General features: G+C 45.3%; 1 protein-coding gene across 5 annotated transcripts in view; it reads left to right on the top strand.

Annotated features, from left to right (window-relative positions):
• The window catches only part of LOC125428611 (zinc finger and SCAN domain-containing protein 22-like), a 30903-nt gene extending 12143 nt beyond the window's left edge, over nt 1-18760 (top strand). Inside the window, exons 3-9 of one of the 5 annotated variants that reach the window (XM_048489028.1) lie at nt 642-762; nt 1138-1220; nt 3099-3225; nt 5250-5345; nt 7557-7691; nt 14287-15098; nt 16764-16947. In XM_048489028.1, the coding sequence (XP_048344985.1) occupies nt 642-762; nt 1138-1220; nt 3099-3225; nt 5250-5345; nt 7557-7691; nt 14287-15098; nt 16764-16811 (1422 nt within the window). In that variant the 3' untranslated portion in view covers nt 16812-16947. Of the gene's footprint in view, nt 1-641; nt 763-1137; nt 1221-3098; nt 3226-5249; nt 5346-7556; nt 7692-12302; nt 14247-14286; nt 16731-16763 lie in introns of those variants that run through there. The other 4 variants (XM_048489031.1, XM_048489029.1, XM_048489027.1 and 1 more) reach the window with 4 other exon arrangements.
• The last annotated feature ends 322 nt before the right edge of the window (nt 18761-19082 follow it).

The following is a 19082-nucleotide window of genomic DNA, read 5'->3' as shown; positions in this document are numbered from 1 at the left end:
CATCTTTTCGAACAGAGCCTCTGCCTGAAATGTTGAAGAGTTACTATTAGAGTTATTCATAATCTTTCTCTCTGAGACTTAGCAGTTGGCTAAGCCTCCAGTGGTAGCCATTTTGAAGTGGCTCCACCTCTTTTGCCTGTCATTTTGCGGTTGCCCCCACTGTGCAAAAGGTACCCATAGGCTCAAGAAGGTTGGGGACTCCAATCTAGACTGACCTTCTGAGAAGTTATCCTTCTGGAGCAGTACTGGACAGAAACCCTAGAACCGTGGTGGCGAACCTTTGGCGCTCCAGATGTTATGAACTACAATTCCCATCAGCCCCTGCCAGCATGCCATGCTGGCAGAGGCTGATGGGAATTGTAGTCCATAACATCTGGAGTGCCAAAGGTTCGCCACCACTGCCCTAGAAAATACTTTATAACCAACTATGTAGCACCACGCAACATGGCCTGCAGGTCGGGGCATGGCTGTTCCTCCCCACAGCCCTCTGTCTTACTTATTGTTTCACCACTGCTGTGAGCGTTAGTCAAAACCTGATCCTCAGATTACCCATGCAAACAAAAAAAGATTTTGAGGAGCATGGGGTGGGGGTGGGAGTGGGGGAGTGGTCTCACTGACCAGAATTTTCCTTGCTGTTTCAGGAACCCTTGCAAGAGATGATCAGGGGCACCCTGGAGGTGGAAGAGTCTGCCTCAGACTTTGATCAGAGACCAGTCGTCAAAGTAACCAAGGGGAACAATAGCAGAGAAGCTGGTTTGCTGGGTAAGGCCTCAGTGAGTCTTTATTTACTCATCTGCACAACTCCCTGGGATCAAGTTCCGGTACATTCCCAAGTAAACGCACCTTCTGTTTCTTGCTTACGGGGTAATTTAGGCTCATCAGGAGTGAAGAGTGAAATTCGGGGGGGGGGGGGGTTAAATGTCATCTAAAGAACAGGGAACTTCACTAGTACAGTTTTCCCTCATTCCTGTGCGAGAATAATTATCTTGCTAAGTTCCCTTTTCTGTCTAAACACCCCCCCAAAATGCAAACATTCCACTCTGTTGCTTCTGGTGATCCTTGGCAGGATAGGACTTAGGATTTTTGTTCCCCGTTGTCTTCTAACTTATCCCTTCTGTCTTTTTTTTCTCTTTTTAGGCAGTCAAATGACATGTCCTAATGATTCCGATATCTCTCTTCCTCCCAAAGAGCAAGATGCTACCAAAGCTAAGCTAGCAGAGGTATGTGACTGTCAGGGTGTGCATATGAATCCAGGTTTATTCCTAACATATAAACATCCAGGTATGTGTTTATATGTTTTTGATGTTTATATCACATATTTCACATTACTTTATTTTACATGTTTTAATGTTGAAATGTTTGGATGACTGGTGCCTTCGGGGCCTGTGTCATGATCAGCCCGTTTAATCCTACCATGTCTCCTGTCTGGAGCGTGGGAACCATTCTGTTCGCATTCCCCCTCCCTGCTGTGCTCATGTTTTTCCGCTTTGCTTCTCAGGCCTTATCAGCTCAGTAGACACCTGCTGTTGTAGTTCTGTCAGTAGTGTGGAATGTAGGTAGTTTTGACCCTGTGTGGGGGAGGTGGTTTCTTCTTCCAACAGACCGTGGGGCTGGAGGGGTGCCATCCCCCCTCGGGAACTGGTAGTCAGGGGTGGGGTGACGTGACGTTGGGGATAATGGAGGCCGCATTGCTGGTTATGTTTAGTTCTGGCCATAGAAGTCAAATGCTTATTCCTGGTGCTGTTTCATGATAAAGAAATCAACTGAATACAGAGTCTTGTTATTGAACAGTCCAGGGGCACCACACCTGTTTGGGTAGAAAGGTGGCAACAAAATTTCCTAAACAAATTTATTTATTTATTTATTATTAATTGTATATACCGCCCTCCCCCTGAGGGCTCAGGGCAGTTCACAACAAGGTTAAAACATGCATTGAAACATACCGTATATACTCGTGTATAAGTCGACCCGCATATAAGTCGAGGCACCTAATTTTACCACAAAAAACTGGGAAAACGTATTGACTCGCGTATAAGTCGAGGGTGGGAAATGCAGCATCAATTGAGGCATCAGTAGGTTAAATGTTTTTGAATATTTCAAAGAAAAACAGTAAACTGGCTCTGTAAGTGGAAAAGAGGGTCAACAAGAACAATATGGTATCAACAATAACTTTAAAAGTACAAAAACCTTAGCTCATCCAGCAACCAAGCTAAAACACAATAGTTAAAATCTTCATAACTGGATTCCTCATCATCATCTGTATGTCCAAATGTAACCCAACTTAGATTTTAAGAGGGATATTATCAGAAATGAAAAATCTACTATTAGCTTCCATTGTAAACAATGGGGGATGGGGCATCCCCTTTGGGGGTCAATAACTTTGGATCCCCTGACCCAAACTTTACCAAACCTGGCTGGTATCATAAAGAGACTCTCCTGATGAGACCAGCCAGGTTTGGTGAAGTTTGGTTCAGAGGGTCCAAAGTTATGGACCCTCAAAAGGGTAGCCCCATCTACTAATAGCTCCCATTGAAAACAATGGGGAATGGGGGCACCTCCTTTGGGGGTCCATTACTTTGAACCCCCTAAACCAAACTTTACCAAACTTGGCTGGTATCATCAGGAGAGTCTTCTGAGGGTACCCTGAAACCTTGGTGCCTCTAGCATAAAAACTGCGTCCCCTGCTGGCCAGAAAAGTAAAAACACAAAAAACTTTTAATGACCCGCATATAAGTCGAGGGGAGCTTTTTCAGCATTAAAAATGTGCTGAAAAATTCGACTTATACATGAGTATATACGGTAATTTAAATATTAATTACATAAAAACAGAACCCCTTTTAAAAATATGGATGGCGTCTGGCTACTCCCCTCCCCCCCTTGTGCCCACAGGAGCATGAAAACACTTCCAAAGACTTGTGCTGGAGCAGAGCAGTGTCCTTCATCCTCTTTTCTTAGAAGAGCCAAAAAACTTCAGCTGAACCACCTCCATCACTCTTCTGCCCTGGGTTATCAGAAGCGTTTGAAAACAGAGTGTCTTTACGAGGCCCCTTCTGAACAAGGGACTTGGAATAAAAGGCAGAAATGCTCTTCTCTTCCAGATGCCAGCGACCCTCAAGGAGACTGGCGTGCCATTGCATATGGTCGAGCCAGCTCTGCCGAAGCCCAGCCAAAGGACGATGTTTTGGCAAGTCATGCAGGAAGATGAGGGGAATGCGGATTCTTTGGGTAAGGAATGCTCCCGGCTCAGCTTCAGTCGATGCCCCCTTTCTAAGAAGTCATACGTGTATACCTGTGGTGCCAGTCTGATTCTGTGGGACCCTATCCATTCCAACTCTCTATAAAGTAAAGGTACAAGCACCAGATAATTACTAATCCATGCGGTGATGTCACATCATGACATTTACTGTTGAAGCAGCGGATTTACTCAGAGTAGACCACCTTGTAGGATGCAATGTAGACAAGAACTGATAGACACACAGTCACCAGTGCAGTTCTATTTTATTGCTATTTGCTAATAAAGTGCTTCGCCAGACCACAGGTGTTTTCAGGCACACATCACACTGCTGTCTGTGCTAACTATATACAAAAGTGGTACCAATCAGGTGCCCTCACCTTATCAGGTTTACACACGGTACAAGCTGTGCACTCGGTACTAATCCTCACACGGCACCCATTTGAAGGAGGGTCCAGCTGTCATTTAGATTTTGCTCATCTAAACATTTACACATGTTCTGACATTTACTAGGCTAGCTATGGCCGTTTCCGCACGGCCCAAAAACGACGGCCTGGGGGCGGTAAAAACGCCGCCCCCAGGCCGCCGTTCGCACAGGCGGCAGCAGCGCCGACCTGACTGCGCTCCCCCCCCCCGGGCGGGCGCCAGGGTTTCCTAAACAACAACCCTCTTTAGCAGGTGAAGCGCCTTCCTCCGGGTGGCTGGTAAGCGTAATCACTGGAAGACGCTGTCTCCCTTCTCCGCCCCACTCACGATGTCTCCGTCGTCGCCTGCTGGCCGTGGAAGCTCCTACCACATTGTCCCTCCCAATCTCCAGGGGGAAGAGGGCGGCTCCGCGGCGAGTCAGCCTCTGCCGCTTGTCGGGTTTTCTGCTGAGGTACGCTTGCATGGCTGCATGCGGAGTCGGTGCTTCGCCTCCACGCCGGCGGAATTCTTGCCGGCGTGGAGGCGACAGAGAGGCCGTGCGGAAACGGCCTATGTTTACGAGGTGGTTTGTAATTGCCTTCCCTCGTCATCTCCACTTTACCCCCAGCAAGCAGGAGGATGGAAGGCGAAGTCAACCTTGAGCCAGGTATCTCAAATTGACTTCTGTTGGGAAAAATTAAGATGGGGCTCCACTAAAATCCCACTCAGCCTGAAGGAACTTCCCAGCATAACAAAAAGACAGCATGAATAGGGAGGCGCTGGAATTAGTCCCTTTCTCCCCTCAGAATGGCAGGCTATATGTCAGTGGCAAGGAAGGATCAAGCCAGCGATCATCCTTATTTTAAGGCAGTTGTTTTCCCAGGATCCAATTGTGATCTTTCCGGAAAAATTGAACCAAGGCGTATTCAGAGAAGACCGCCCGGAAGCAGCGGGGAAAGTTGGACAGTTACATACTGCCACGACTCCCTGGACTATTTAGGGGAAAGCACTTCTGTTTTAGCAAAAGTCTTTATGCAGAAACAGCGGTCCAGGTAAAATAGGCTACCAGATGTTTATTGACAGAATTGGATCTACCCAGCAAAGCCTTCCTAGAAATACAGAAAGCAAATGACTAACCCCCGTCCCCCCAAAACCACACACCCTTTTCCCAGAGAAATCCAGGAATTTGGCTAGCCCTCCTTATCGCTATCACAGGTGTCTAACAGCAACAACAGGATGTGGATTCCCAGGACAACTTGGGAAGTTGTGCGAAGAGACAGTTGACCATACCCACGTCCAGCCAGGAGGATAACTACGGCCTGGCCCCAGTATAAGACTGGGCATGACACACAGTAACTTCCAGTTCTGGAATCAAGGCCCAGCAAAATGTCCATGGTTGAATCAGCCATAGTTTAAAAAGCAAGTCCCACTTCAAAGTGCTCGAAGAATCACTGCCTGAGGAGATCATGTTAAATCTTTTTCAGCTTTATTTTTGCTGCCTGAATTTTAGTGTCTGTCAGAAAGCTAAAACCAAAAGGTAGAATCTACAGGTCCTTCTGTATTTCACAGCACTCTGGAAATAATGCTGTGTTTCTCTCTCCCTTCCTTCTAGAGGGACTTTTGGTTCCTAAATCTGGTCTGGAAAAGGGTGACGAGATGTTCGCCCAGTTCCCAGGGGAAAGTGAGCGGCTCCCTGGCCAAGATCCAGGTAAGGGGCATGATTTGGTACTTGTTGCAACACGGGCAGAATGAAGTTGGTTATGCAGGGGCTGATTTTCGTGACTCACAGAAGAGGAATGAGTTGCACACAGTTTCAGAAAAATATTCAGAAAGTGGTATTAGGATTATTTGTAAAGACGTGTCTAGAACTTAAGACAGAATAAGCTTGAATGTGAATAGATGGTGCCAGAAAAGATTTCAGACCAGATGAAGCTTAGAAAGTAGATTTGGCCGGCCTGGGGGGGGAGGGGTTGGGTTAATCACTTTTATTTCCTCTTCTCTGTTTGTGTTAATTTAAATATATGCTTTAATGTATCCCCAAATTGATTAATTTCCCCTTGCATATTTTTTTCCAAAGTCATTTATTTTATTGAGTAAAATACAATAAACACATTTCAAACAACGTACAAATTATCAAAAGGAAAAGGCTTACGGTATAGGCACTGCTAGCCAAATATATGCCCTGAACACATCGGTACAGTAAATTCAGTAATTCTTATAATCCATAGAATGACTTCTGTTCACAACTTGTTGTTATCTTAGAAAGTAACATTTTATCAATATCAATCTTTTCAATTAATAATCCATTGGAGAGAAATCTGCATCCATATTTCCTTTTAAGTAAGTAATCCATGGCTGCCAGTTTTCTATAAATACTTCTGCCGGTAGTAATCTTGTTTGGTGTACTCCTTTATCTAGAGTGAAAAATTGCCAGACTTTAGCTTTCCAGCCTTCAGGGGAAGGTATTATATTCTTTTAATTTGGTAAGAAAAATGGTAAAATTCCATCTCCCAAAACAAACAGATGATACATGAGATCCTTTAGTGAAGAGAATGACTCTTAAACTTTGCCTTCTCTTATTCTAGAAGATCTCATGGTTTAATTAAGTCACAGAATCATAAGAGTAGGAAGGGGCTACACAGGCCATCTAGTCCAACCCACTGCTCAATGCAGGAGCAGCCTAAATAATCTCTAATCTCTGGCTGCTGCTTGAAGATTCCAGTGAGAGGGGGTTCATCACCCCTGTAGGCAGCTGATTCCACTACTGAACAACTCTTACTGTAAAAAAAAAATCCTAATAGCCAGATGGTACCTTTCTGCCCATTATTTATACCCATTATTGCAAGTTCTGTCATCTGCTACCAGTGCATTAGGGAAACATCTTTCAGTTAAATTTTCAGTTACAGAATTAGCTACATTGTTGTAAGAACTCTGAAATATACCGTTTGTCTTTAAAGGTAGAAAATGTTCATAAGGAAAATTTACCTTAAGATGTTTTGGATCCCACAGGCTCCACTTTGGGGATCCCAGAACTGGTATTATGGGAGAGGGAGGGGAAAAATTCTCTCCATTCACTTTCTGTTTGGATCTACAACCTTGGAACCTGCAATAAATTTCTGCAAACAGAATTGGGGTTTCTCCCCTTTCCTGTCTCTTGGGTGACTGGGGAGTCCCAGGAACAGTGTGAGGAGAGGAGGGCATTGCAGGCCTGCAGCAGGAGATGGAAACGGGCACAAATCTCTTTCCTTGCACAGTCTCCCCTTGTGAAGACGTTGATTTTCTAGTCAACCAGTGGGGAAGGGGATTGGTTGTACTTGGTCTGGGCACACTGGGAGGGTGCTGATGCTGCCAGACCGTTGACCTTGTCATATACCTGTCCCTTTCTTCCACAATGCCAGCACCACAGGTCCTCTCCTTGGTTTCATGGGTAGAAACCTGACTGGAATTCTGGCCAGAATTGCCTGGAGCATCACTGTTTGGTGCACGCACCGGGGTTGGTGTGAATGTGTGTACCTAAGGCTGTTTTTTGCAAATCTCTCCCACCGGTTCTCGGTAAGAACATAAGAACAAGCCAGCTGGATCAGACCAGAGTCCATCTAGTCCAGCTCTCTGCTACTCACAGTGACCCACCAGGTGCCATTGGGAGCTCACGTGCAGGATGTGAGAGCAATGGCCTTCTGCAGCTGTTGCTCCCGAGCACCTGGGTAGCCAAAATTGAATTAATTGCAAGCAATATGCAGATTTGGCAGAGCTTGGAGAGTTTTGATTTTCATTGTTTAACTCAAAGCATGCACAGAAGGGTGGAGGGATGGGATTAAAAGGTGAGTTTCTGTCAAGGCCATGGAAATCAGCAGTGTAGGGAGAGGGTAGTCCAGAACAAAGCTGGGAAAACTTGGGAAATTTCTCTCTGTCTCTTCAGGTCTCGAGAAGAGAAGCCGGATCAAGATGGAGGGCTCTCGGAAGGGTGAGGCAGGGCCAGAGGAGACACAAGGGATGACAGCAGAAATATCACAGTGGAATTTTCCTGCGGCGACTGAAATTCATGTGCCGAGATGTGAGTTCAGTGGGGAACAGGGGATGAAACCCATGAAGGGTGAGAGTGAATGCCGTGAGATCACAGATGGTCTTACTGCTGCCAGTAGCAAAAACTTCTCATTGGCCTCTAAGGCAAATAATCCCTTGGTCTCCCCATATGATAGGAGGTATGAATCGGGACTCATTACAAAACATACTGGGAAGGACCACTATGTATGTTCTCTGCGGGGGAACAACTTCCAGGGAACATCAGACTTCTACAAAAGTTATATAACACCCGTAGGAGACAAATTGTATCAGTGCTCTGTGTGTGGGGAGAGCTTTCCTTTGAGTGCGAACCTGATCAGACATCAGAGCAGCCATACGGGAGAGAAACCATATGCTTGTCCTGAGTGTGGGAAAACCTTCACTTCCAACACATTAGTGAGACATCTGAGAATTCACACTGGAGAGAAACCTTACCAATGCCCTGAGTGTGGGAAACGCTTTATCCAGAGAACGGTATTAATGAACCACCTGAAAATCCATACGGGAGAGAAACCATACGAGTGTTTTGAATGCGGCAAGAGTTTCATTCAGAGAGTTCATTTGATTAGACACCAGAGAATCCACACAGGAGAGAAACCGTATCAGTGCCCCGAGTGTGGGAGAAACTTCTCTCGAAGCGATAAACTGATCAGACATCAGAGGACACATGGAGGAGAGGGCAGAGCCCTTATGAATGCCCCGAGCATGGGAAGAATTGCAGTCAGAAAACTACCCTAATTAAGTACCAGAGCATCAATGCAGTGGACTGTCAGAGTTCAAATTCCCTTGATCACCAATCATGGAAGGCGCATTTTGAGAAGCAAGTGTGGGATACTGAACTGGAATCTAAACTCCTTATGTTGTAATGTTATCTGTCTGCTGATTCACTTTTTGACAGATGTCTCCAACACCACATCAGTTTATCATTTTGATGGGCAACAGAGCTGCCTGTTGGCAGGCCTACGAAGCTGGATTAGCCTGCTGCTGTTGAAGTGAGCTTCAGGCTACAGAAATAAATCTCCCAAGTTTGTCCTTGTTAGTAATCAGGAAGTAGACCGGTGTAGACTGTTAATATGTGGCAGGAATAATTCCCATGGAACTTTATGAGTACATGTTTTTGACAGTCTTGGCAAACAGATTTTCAATTCAGGTCCTTCTGGTTGCTTTTCCCCAAAGAGTCCTGGGAATTGTATTTTGTTAGAGTGCTCAAAAGCCTCTTGGGAGATGAATGTGGTGCTGAGCCATTGCTTTTAGCCCACGCTAAGATGTATTTATTTACTGAGATATTTGTATCCTTCTTTTCTGCTCAAATGGCTTATTGCATTATTCTCTCTGCTTCCATTTTACCCTGTGAGGGAGGTTAGGCTGAGAAGATGCTATTGGCCCAAGATACCCCAGTAAGCTTCCATGGCAGACTAGCAGATTTGAATTGGTGGCCCTTTCCGCACAGTCAAGGGAAAGAGTCTGCATCAGCATTAATCATGCCGACGCAGGCTCTGGGGCCGTTCGCACAAACGGCCCCATGGGCTGCGCAGCTGTTGGAGCAAGCTCTGCACAGCCACGCAGCCCCCTTGCCTCCTGCTGGCAGCCGTCGCTCTGAGGAGGCCAGGGGACAAGCCCCACGGCCAGAGCGACGGCTGCAGCTACGGAGGCCCGAGGGCGGGTCCCCTGGACTCCTCAGAGCGGCGGCAGCCAGCAGGAGGTAAGGAGGTGTTTGGGGAATACGCCGGCTTCCACCCGCTGCCGTTCACATGGCAGCGGATGGAAGCCGGCGTTTGCAGAAAACCTCGCTCCCTGAGCAAGTTTTGAAAACACCGTTTGGGCAGGAACAGAGCGCCGCTGCATCAATTTGGCAGCGGCGCCTGTGCAAAGGGTCCCCTCCAAAACGGTGTTTTACCGGGCTGAAGTCATTGCTTTCTGCCCGTGCGGAAAGGGCCTAGGTCTCCCAGCTGATATTTTGACACTGACATTGCCAGGCTTGGCTGTGTTCCAGGTTCCTCCTTCCTTCTCTTTTTGTGTGTGCAGGAAATCCTGGTTAGAAACTGAGTAGTCATCTGATATGTGAATGCAGGCAGGCGAGTTGACCAGCGTTAGCTCCCCCAACCCCATACAAACTAAGGCTCTAAGCCCGGATTGAACTCTGGTTTTCAATCCTGGTTTGTGAGGAAGGAGGGAAACCAGCTTTGGTTAACCCACACACTTGCATTTGTGGAGACCTGGAGTTGGTTTTTAATTAGGATTCTCTGTGCAAGAAGGTGAGGAGAGACCGAGACTAACACAGAGACCTGGGAACAAGCTGGCGTCCTGGGCTGCAACCATTAAAAACGATGTCTGAATGCAACGCATTGGTCTCAGATTTCCTCAAGAAGCATAGTTTTCACTTTTAAATTAAAATGTTCTCTCTCCCACCCTGAAAATGATTCGAAGTATGAAAAATAGAAGAATGGACAGTAGGCCTAGTTTTCTCTTCCTGCCCCAGCCATGGGAAGTACAATGGGATTATGTAAAATAATGGGAAATGGAGAACTTGGGTTTTATTTAACGTATGCTTTGCACAAGCTGCAGAGAATTTGGATTATTACCTTGCTGCAGAATGTTCCGGTTTAAACCTGGGGTGGGGTGGGAGGAGGAAAATACACAACGCTTGTTATAAGGAAGAGGGAGATACAGGATGGGTTTATTGATTTATTTGAAACATTTATTAGCTACCTGACTTTTTTCAGAGCTCAGGGTGGAGAAGAGAAATCAGTTCCTTAGGTCAGTTAGCAAATATCAATGGATAGTTTGGCAGGCGTTTCTCAATCCAGCTGCAATGGAAGGCTGATAAGGAAGAGAAGTTGATAGTCTGGAAAGAAGTGACCTAGAGCCATGGACAACATTGTTCTCTGTCTGCCTGTTCAGGTGACGAGAAGAGAAATCAGTTCCACCAGGGATGTTAGTAGAAATATGCCAATGATATGTTCATGAGAGCTGAAATTTACAAGGAAAGATGTGAGCCCCATGGGGAGCAGGGGAAGAAAGGAGAGAATGAGGGCAGAAAGTGCACCAGAAATTGTACTGTTGCTGATAGTGAGATCTCTGCATTGCGTCCTGACGCAATATTCTTGACAACCTCCAAGTATGGTGGAAGGCACTCATTACAAAAAAAGTTGTTATGAAAATTCAGGACTCATTCTTTAGGAATCCTATCTTGAACAACATCAGACTATCTAAAATACAAGAGGCGGAGGGAAGTTTCAATTATGGGAAAAAGGTAAGGACCCATCAGAGGACCAATACTGGAAAGTTACCAAGTCTTGAGTGTTGGAAAACATGTAGATTAGGATTAGTGGAACATTAAAGGATCAGAGCTGTAGCTGTCCGCAGTGTAGGCAGTCGTTCCATCAAAGAATAGAGGCATCAGAGGATCCATATTGGAAACAAACCATTTGAATGTTCGCAGAGTGGTCAGTCCTTCCAACAGTGACTTGATATCAGAGAATTCATACAGGGGAGAAACCATATAATTGCCCCGAATGTAAGAGGAACTTCTCTTGAAGAGATGAATTAATCAAATGTCAGTCAATCCCTGCAGGAGAGAAACCACATGAACCAGACCATGACTGAGTATTTATTTTCAGAGAGAGAAGCTCCTTGGACATCAGAGAGCTCACAAAGGAGAGGGCCATGTGGTTGTACTGAGTGTGGGAAGAATTTCAGATGGAATAATACCCTGAGTTTAGCATCAGAGTAGCCCTTTTGCACAGGGACAGTTTCTTCACGCCCCATTAGCAGCTAAGTTGGCAAGTGAGTTGGCAGTCCTTGGGGGGGAGCTGGGTTTGACCCAGTAACCTGCTGTCATTGACCTTTCTAATGCTCTGAGTACTTCAAATTGTTGCATAGACTTTCTGATTTCTCCTCCTCAGTAACAAGTAGGATGGCTTAGGCCACAGCCCAACACCTGCCGTCCTCCCCCCTTACACTTTATGGGACAGAAAGGGTGTTTTTTAATTGGCCTGTAAATAATACATTAGACCAGTATACATCTCACTGCTTTCTCCCAAGGAACCCTAGGAACTGCATCTTGTGGGCATTCTTTAACCTCTTGGGAGACTCAAAGGTCTGTGGTACCTCCCAAAAGCACAGTTTCTAGGAACTGTTTGATTGATACCTTTTTGGTCTTTCAACAGAGACGCCATGACATGTGAAACAACCTATAGAAGGGTGATCTGGTTTACAGGGCCATTGTTTTTCTTCTTTTTCCACCCACAAACTATGCACAGTATAAGTAATTTATGCATAGAAAGTCCTATGAACACATGAAGCCTTAATATCAAGTCAAAGATTATTTGGTCTATCAAGGCCAGTGTAGTTAACTCTTGATGGGAAGTGCTCCGCCAGGGTGTCTGGTCAAGATCTTTCACATCACCTACTACCCAATCCTTTTTTAACTGGAGATGCCAGGGAATGAACCCACGACCTTCTGCATGCTAAGCAGATGCTGTATCACTGGGCCATAGCCCTTTCCCCTAAGTATGCCACAAGAAGATTGCAGTAAGCTTTAAATCATTTTTTTAAAGAGTTCACCACAGCTTGGACCATATTCCTCTCTCTGTCCCTTCAGGTGGTGAGAAAAGAAGTCAGATCAAGATTGAGCACTCTCAGCAGGAAGAGGCTAGACCAGAGAAAACACCCAGGACAGTATCAGAAGGAACCCAATGGAGCATGCCTGGGCCATCTAAAATTCACAGACAAAAGGATGAATATGTTGAGGAGCACAGGAAGAAAACAGTGGAGGGGAGGAATGAATGCAGTGAGGCCACAGATGCTTCTGAACCTTCTGTTAGTGAGACTGCCGCATTGTGTGTCCTGGCGAAAAATCCCTTCGTCGCCAAGTGTGGCAGAAGTGACCATCACGAATCGGATTTTCTGGTAAAGCATCCTGCAGAGGACTACTTTGAACATCCAACTCTAGAGGAGAACTTGGAGCAAAAATCAGACCTAGACAAATATCAGACACTCCTATTAGGAGAGAGATGTTACGAATGTCCTGAATGCGGGAAAATCTTCCATATGCGGTCTAAGTTCATGAGACATCGAAGTGGTCATATGGGAGAGAAATACTACAAATGTTCTGAATGTCGGAGAAGCTTTGCTTCCAAAGGAGCATTGACAAAACATCTCAGGTTGCACACTGGGGAGAAACTACACAGATGTTCTGAGTGCGGGAACTGTTTCATTGAGAGGGCTCACTTGATTAGGCATCAGACAATCCATACAGGAGAGAAACCTCATGAATGTTCCGATTGTGGAAGAACGTTTCCTCTGAGAGCCAATTTGATTAGACATCAAAGTAGCCATATGGGGAAGAAACCCTTACTGCTGCCCTGAGTATCGGCAGGGGGTAGGTTTCATTCAGGGAGATTCGAGAGATTCTGTATAGGACAGCAAATGTACAAAATGGCTGCTGTTAGAAACTTCTCTGGGAGAGATCAGATTATTACTCATCAGGTTTCACAGAAGACAGGTTAAAGCATCTATGTAGCACATTGGCAGGGGTTTCACTTTTAATGGGCACTTGATTTCCCCAGAGGGTCATTTCAGAACCAGGGTGAGCCAGTCCCTCCAGCTCTTGCTACTGCCAGACTTGGTCCTCTGGAAGATTTGTTCCCAAAGATGTCACCAATCTAGCATCTGAACAACCAACTGATATCTTTCAGTTTTGACCCTTGAACGCAGAGTCATTGATCTTTGCTGTACCCTGGGAATAATCTGTTATATGTACAAAGATGCAAAGTCCATCTTCTTAGTAGCAAGTAAGCTACCTTAGGCTTTAGAGGTTATATATTCCAAAACCAAAAGTGCCTGCCATTGTTTTCCTATAGGGCACTTTGGGAATTAGCATTCTCTGAGGGTGCAGAAAACTATAGCCTGTGATTGCCTCAGAAAGCACAATTATTTTAAGCTGTCGCTGTCCTCCTTCCAGAGGGAATACCTGACATAGGGACTTGATGGGTGAAATGGCAAATGACAGGTCTGTTCTTCTGTCTTTGCGGATGGTGTTCCCATTCCACTTCCAATAATAACAGCACAATCTGTGTAAAGTAGAACACTTTGTATAATTTATTCTCTTGGTCACTTCTACACATAGTTAAGTTTATCTTGATATGTATCTCTTCTGGTCATGTAATATTTTAAAGTGAAGAATTGGTGATGGTGGAAAGAGGCATCAAGTAGCAGCTGACTTACGAATAGCAACATTCAGAGGTCATTTGCCATTTCCTACCTTTGTGTCGTGACCCTGGTATTCCCTGGTGGTCTCCCTTCCAAATACTGACCAGGGCCAACCCTGTTTAGCTTCTGAGAACAGACAAGATCAGGCTAGCCTGGCCCATTCAGATCAGGGCAGGTGAAGAATTAGACCCTGGATATAAGGGGAGGTATAATATGATTGTTGAGTTATGAGAAGACATTTCAGTGGTGGCTGCCAAAATCAACCAAACCGATTGATAGGTAGGGCAGGAGAGGAGGATTGTAAAATGGAGGTTGCAGGATTCTAGTCAAGAGGTAAACGAGTATGGACAAAATTCCTCTCTCTGTCTCTTCAGGTGTTGAGAAGAGAAGTCAGATCAAAGTGGAGAACTCTCAGCAGGGTGACTCTGGTCCAGAGGAAATATATGGGACATTGGCAGAACTAGCTCAGTGGAATGTTCCTGGGACATTTGAAATCCATAAGGAGAGGTTTGAGTCTAACTGGCAACAGGAGAGGCCAGGACAGAATGAAGGAAATCAGTTCATGGAAGGCCTAGCAGATTTGTTTAGCAACTCCTACTTGACGGACACTGCAGGAAAACGGCCTGTGTTAACCAACTCTGGGCAAAAGCATCGCTACCAATCAGGACTTGTAATGATGCGTACGAGGGAGAATCCCAGCGACGACTCTCCCACGTTGGGGCAAAATGTCCAGCCAAAACACGGCCTTGATCAACAGAGGAGCCAGAAGGGTGACAAGCAGTTTGAATTAGTAGGGAAAAGGGATACTTTATTTGGGCATCAGAGCACCCACGTGGAAGAGAAACCTTGCAACTGCCCCCAGTGTGGGAAAAACTTCAGTTGCGTAAAGTCATTGAAGAGACACCAGGGAGTTCATGCCGAAGGTGCAGCCTATCCATGCACCCAGTGTGGGAAAGGCTTTCGATACAAAGAAACTTTGAAAAAGCACCAGATCATTCACACAGGAGAGAAACTGCACGGATGTCCAGAGTGCGGGAAAAACTTCACTTTGAGAGGAGCGCTGACAAGGCATCGGCGGATTCATACTGGAGAGAAACCCTTTGAATGTTCCCAGTGTGGGAAGTGCTTCAGGCAAAGGGAGCATTTAACGGTTCATCGGAGAACCCACACAGGAGAGAAACCATACATATGTCCCGAATGTGGCAGAAACTTCTCTCGAAGAGATAAGCTGACTGGGCATCAGAGAACACACAGGGGACTGAGACCTTATGGGTGTCCTGATTGTGGGAAGTGGTTTAGTCACAGAAGCACACTGACTAAACACCAGAACATCCACAAACCACATTAACATGAATTTGTATTCCTAGTAGCATTTTTTTCCTGGAGGCCATTGGGGCGGGGCGGGGGCGGGGTACCAGTGCTTTAATTCCTTATTGCTGTCTCAGATCTGCCAGAATTGTAAGGGTTTTGTTTCCACAAATTTTACAGAACGGTGTAGTGTTCACTTTTAAACTGGGGGTCCCCAACCTTTTTGAACCTGTGTGCAGCTTTGGGGTTGTGAGACAGGGCAGGGGGTGCAACCACCAAATGGCTGCGATAGGAGGTGCAGCTTGGTACAAAATGGCTGCCATAGCTTACATTCAGTCACACAGTAAAGATTCTTGTTCTGTGTTGGCAGCTGCATCTGAAAAAAAATGTTTTTAAAAATCTGCACAGCCAGTCTCCAGGGGCCAATCAGAAGGCTGGTTGTGCAGAGCCCTGCTCGGCCCCAATCACTTTCTAAAAACGCTTGGTGGGTCCCAGGCAACGAGTTGGCTGGTACCATGTTGCACCCAGGAACCATTTTGGGGACCCCTGGTTTAATCTTCCCCAGGCATTGACCCACAGGCCTAGGGAAGATCCCTTCTCTTGTATTCTGAGATTGCGATCAGTTGTACACAAAAACGCTTATTTGTGCATATTTGCAAGCAAGCTGTGACTAGAATGCTCAGGACTTGACATAAGGCTGCCAGTCATTTTTGAAACCATTGTACCTTTTGTTGCACTTTCCCACCCACCTTCTACCCCCAAGAACCCAGGCTCGCAGTTTGCAAGCATGCTGACCCCCTGGAAGGACCATTTCATAGCTGCCTGATAAAGTGCCACAATGTAGATGTTTGACCTGAGTGCACATGTACACTCTTGAAGCTGCCTTATACTGTGAGATCCTTGCATGACAATCACACTTTCCTAGGAATAAGCTGCACTGAATAGACTTGCAAAGGTTTTCGAGTGGACCTGCGCAGGGTTGCTTCCTTGCTTGATAAAGGTCAGTCTTGTCTGCTCAGACTGGACAGTGGCTCTGCATAGTTTCAAGCAGTCTTGCACACTGCCTATTACTTGATCCTTTTCAGTGGAGATGCTGGGAATTGAACCTGGCATTTTCTGCATGCAAAACAGAGCTCTACCTCTGAGCCACAAGACCCTTTCCTGCAATAGAGCTCTAACTTCCTATGGTTCCCATGGCTCTTTGGTCCTCTGTATGATTAGCAAAGAGCATGTAAAGTATACTAAGACAGTCCCAGTTGTATATTTTCTTTGGTGTACTCAGTGCCAGGTTTACAGGGGAATTTTATTTTGACACAGAATTAGAACTAGCTAGGTTCTCTTTTCTGAAAGGGAAGAATGCTGTAGGTGTAAGAGGGGCCATATGATCTTAGGAGCAGTGACAGAAAGATAAGTCCAGCAGAGGCTCCTGGATCAGCTGGGGGGGGGGAGGTTTCAGGCCCACCCACCCCCAAAGGAGAATTTGCTGGGCTTTGAACAAGCAGTGACCAGACCATGGACAAAATTCCTCTCTCTGTCTCTTCAGGTGACGAGAAGAGAAGTCAAATCAAGGTGGAGAACTGGCAGCAGGTAGAGCTGGGCCCAGAAGAAGCACACTGGTCATTAGGAGAAATCGCTCCCTGGGACAGTCCCAACACAGCAGAAATGTATGAGCAAAAGTACAAGTGCCATGGGGATCAGGGGACAAAGCCAGCAGAGGGAGAGCATGGGCGCAGTGAGGTTGCATTCACAGCTTCTGTCATTGCAAATTCTGCAGCAACACCCTGGGCAAAAAAGCCCTTAGTCTCCAAGTATGGTCGAAGATATCACTGCCGATCAGGATTTGTTACCAACCATACTGCAGAGGACTTCTTTGAACAACCCATATCAGGGGATAACCTGGAGCCCAAATCATATCTTGTTAAGCACCAGATGATCCAAATGGGAGAAAGGTCATACGTGTGCTCGGAGTGTGGCAAAAGCTTTCATCTGAGATCGAACCTGATGAGACACCAGAAGGTTCATACTGGTGAGAATCCTTACGAATGTCCTGTTTGTGGGAAAAGCTTCACATCCAGAGGAGCTGTTATGGTCCATCAAATAATCCACACCGGGGAGAAACCATTTGGATGTCCTCAGTGTGGGAAATGGTTCAACCAGAGAACAAATCTCTTGAGGCACCAGAGGATCCACACTGGAGAGAAAGTGCATGAATGTCCCAAGTGTGGAAAAAACTTTTACCGGAGAGATAAATTAAGTCAACATCAGAGAATTCATACAAGGGAAAAACGTTATGAATGCCCCGAGTGTGGGAAAAGCTTTATTCATAAGGAGAAGTTCCTGCGACACCAGAGAATTCATCGAGGCTTCTAGTGGTGTTTACACTCAGAGGATAACACCAAATAACCTTGTGAAACATCAACAAAAATTCAGCTAGCAGAGAATTTTTTGTAGTTCTTGCCTTTGCATACTTTGCATTATGTCTTTCTCCTGAATTTTAAGGAAGCTCAAATACTTTGTGCAGAAAACAGTTTGAAATGTGTAAACATTTGGGGGCACATGTGGGTTTTTTCTTGTATTCAATAAAATTAAATCTCACATGCCTCTAAAAGACATGTTCCTGAATTTAGCTGACTAGCATCAGTTTGCTCAAATGAAAGTCCCATTGTCTTCATTGACACAACATGTCAGGTAACTGTTGAGCTCTGGGATGAATGCTACCAAGGCTGTATCTCTGCTTAGAATAAAAATTAAACCACCAGGGAATCATGGAATATATTCCTTTTCAGGGGGCTTCCAAATAATGACACGACCCAGTCAACTTCAGAACCAGAATAAATTCTAGTAAAGTGGCCCCAAACAAGACATCCTGCACACCCAGATTTTAAAATCTAATTGATTCAACCAAAAGCAGTGGCTCTGAACCTAGATATCAGTCCTCCAGGATCCACTAATGGCACAAAAAGAGCAGAGACTTTGAGGAAGGAGCTTAAAACAGCCTGTAGACATCTTTTTAAAAGTGTCTGAAAATGGCTTTCCCCACTTTCTACATGCATCCTATCATGCCCCCTCCAATTAATTTTTGTGTGTGTGCTTAAGTTAATCTCTACTAGTGCTATGAAGAGCGATGATACTACATGAACAAATCCATGTTAATTTTTTTAAGTTCCCTGAATCATCCCCCTTCCACCGGGAAGTGAGGCTGCTAAGCACAGTGGGTAAAAATGTGTTATTTAATTGCATTTTCTTGATTCTAAGGATGGAAGGGATTTAATTTTGCTGACCCAGAGGTGAGGTTTGAAATGGTGGAGGCTTAAACGTGTGGAGAGATGCGAAAAGTGAGATTTTAGGGCTGCTGTGATGGCGGCCATTTTAAAATGTCAAAGCTGAAATGAACTAGCACCATCCTTTGTACTATTAGAAAGAGCCTTGAGGCTATTATTTGCCATCAAACCACACCTGGAGACTATAGGCATTCAATAAACAATAGTGATAGAATTTATTTGGGTTTTTTTTCCAATAAAGCCTTGGGATTTTGAGAAACCACTGCATGGTGTCTTTTTCCATCTTCCTTGAACAAGTTGGGACAAGAATGCTCCACTTCTTCTGAAATTTTAAATCTTTAGTTTGTATTTATTTATTTTTAGAATACTACTAAGGCTGTATCTCTGCTTAGAATAAAAATTAAACCACCAGGGAATCATGGAATATATTCCCTTTCAGGGGGCTCCCAAGTAATGACACGACCCAGTCAACTTCAGAACCAGAAATTCTAGTAAAGTAGCCCCAAACAAGACATCCTGAACACCCACATTTTAAAATCTAATTGGTTCAACCAAAAGCCCTTCCCATTGAAGCCAGGAGA

The sequence above is a fragment of the Sphaerodactylus townsendi genome, linkage group LG03, assembly GCF_021028975.2.
Source record: "Sphaerodactylus townsendi isolate TG3544 linkage group LG03, MPM_Stown_v2.3, whole genome shotgun sequence".
NCBI classification, from domain to species: domain Eukaryota; kingdom Metazoa; phylum Chordata; class Lepidosauria; order Squamata; family Sphaerodactylidae; genus Sphaerodactylus; species Sphaerodactylus townsendi.
The sequence above is the reverse complement of the archived record's forward strand: the minus strand, read 5'-3'. Positions and strand labels throughout refer to the sequence as shown.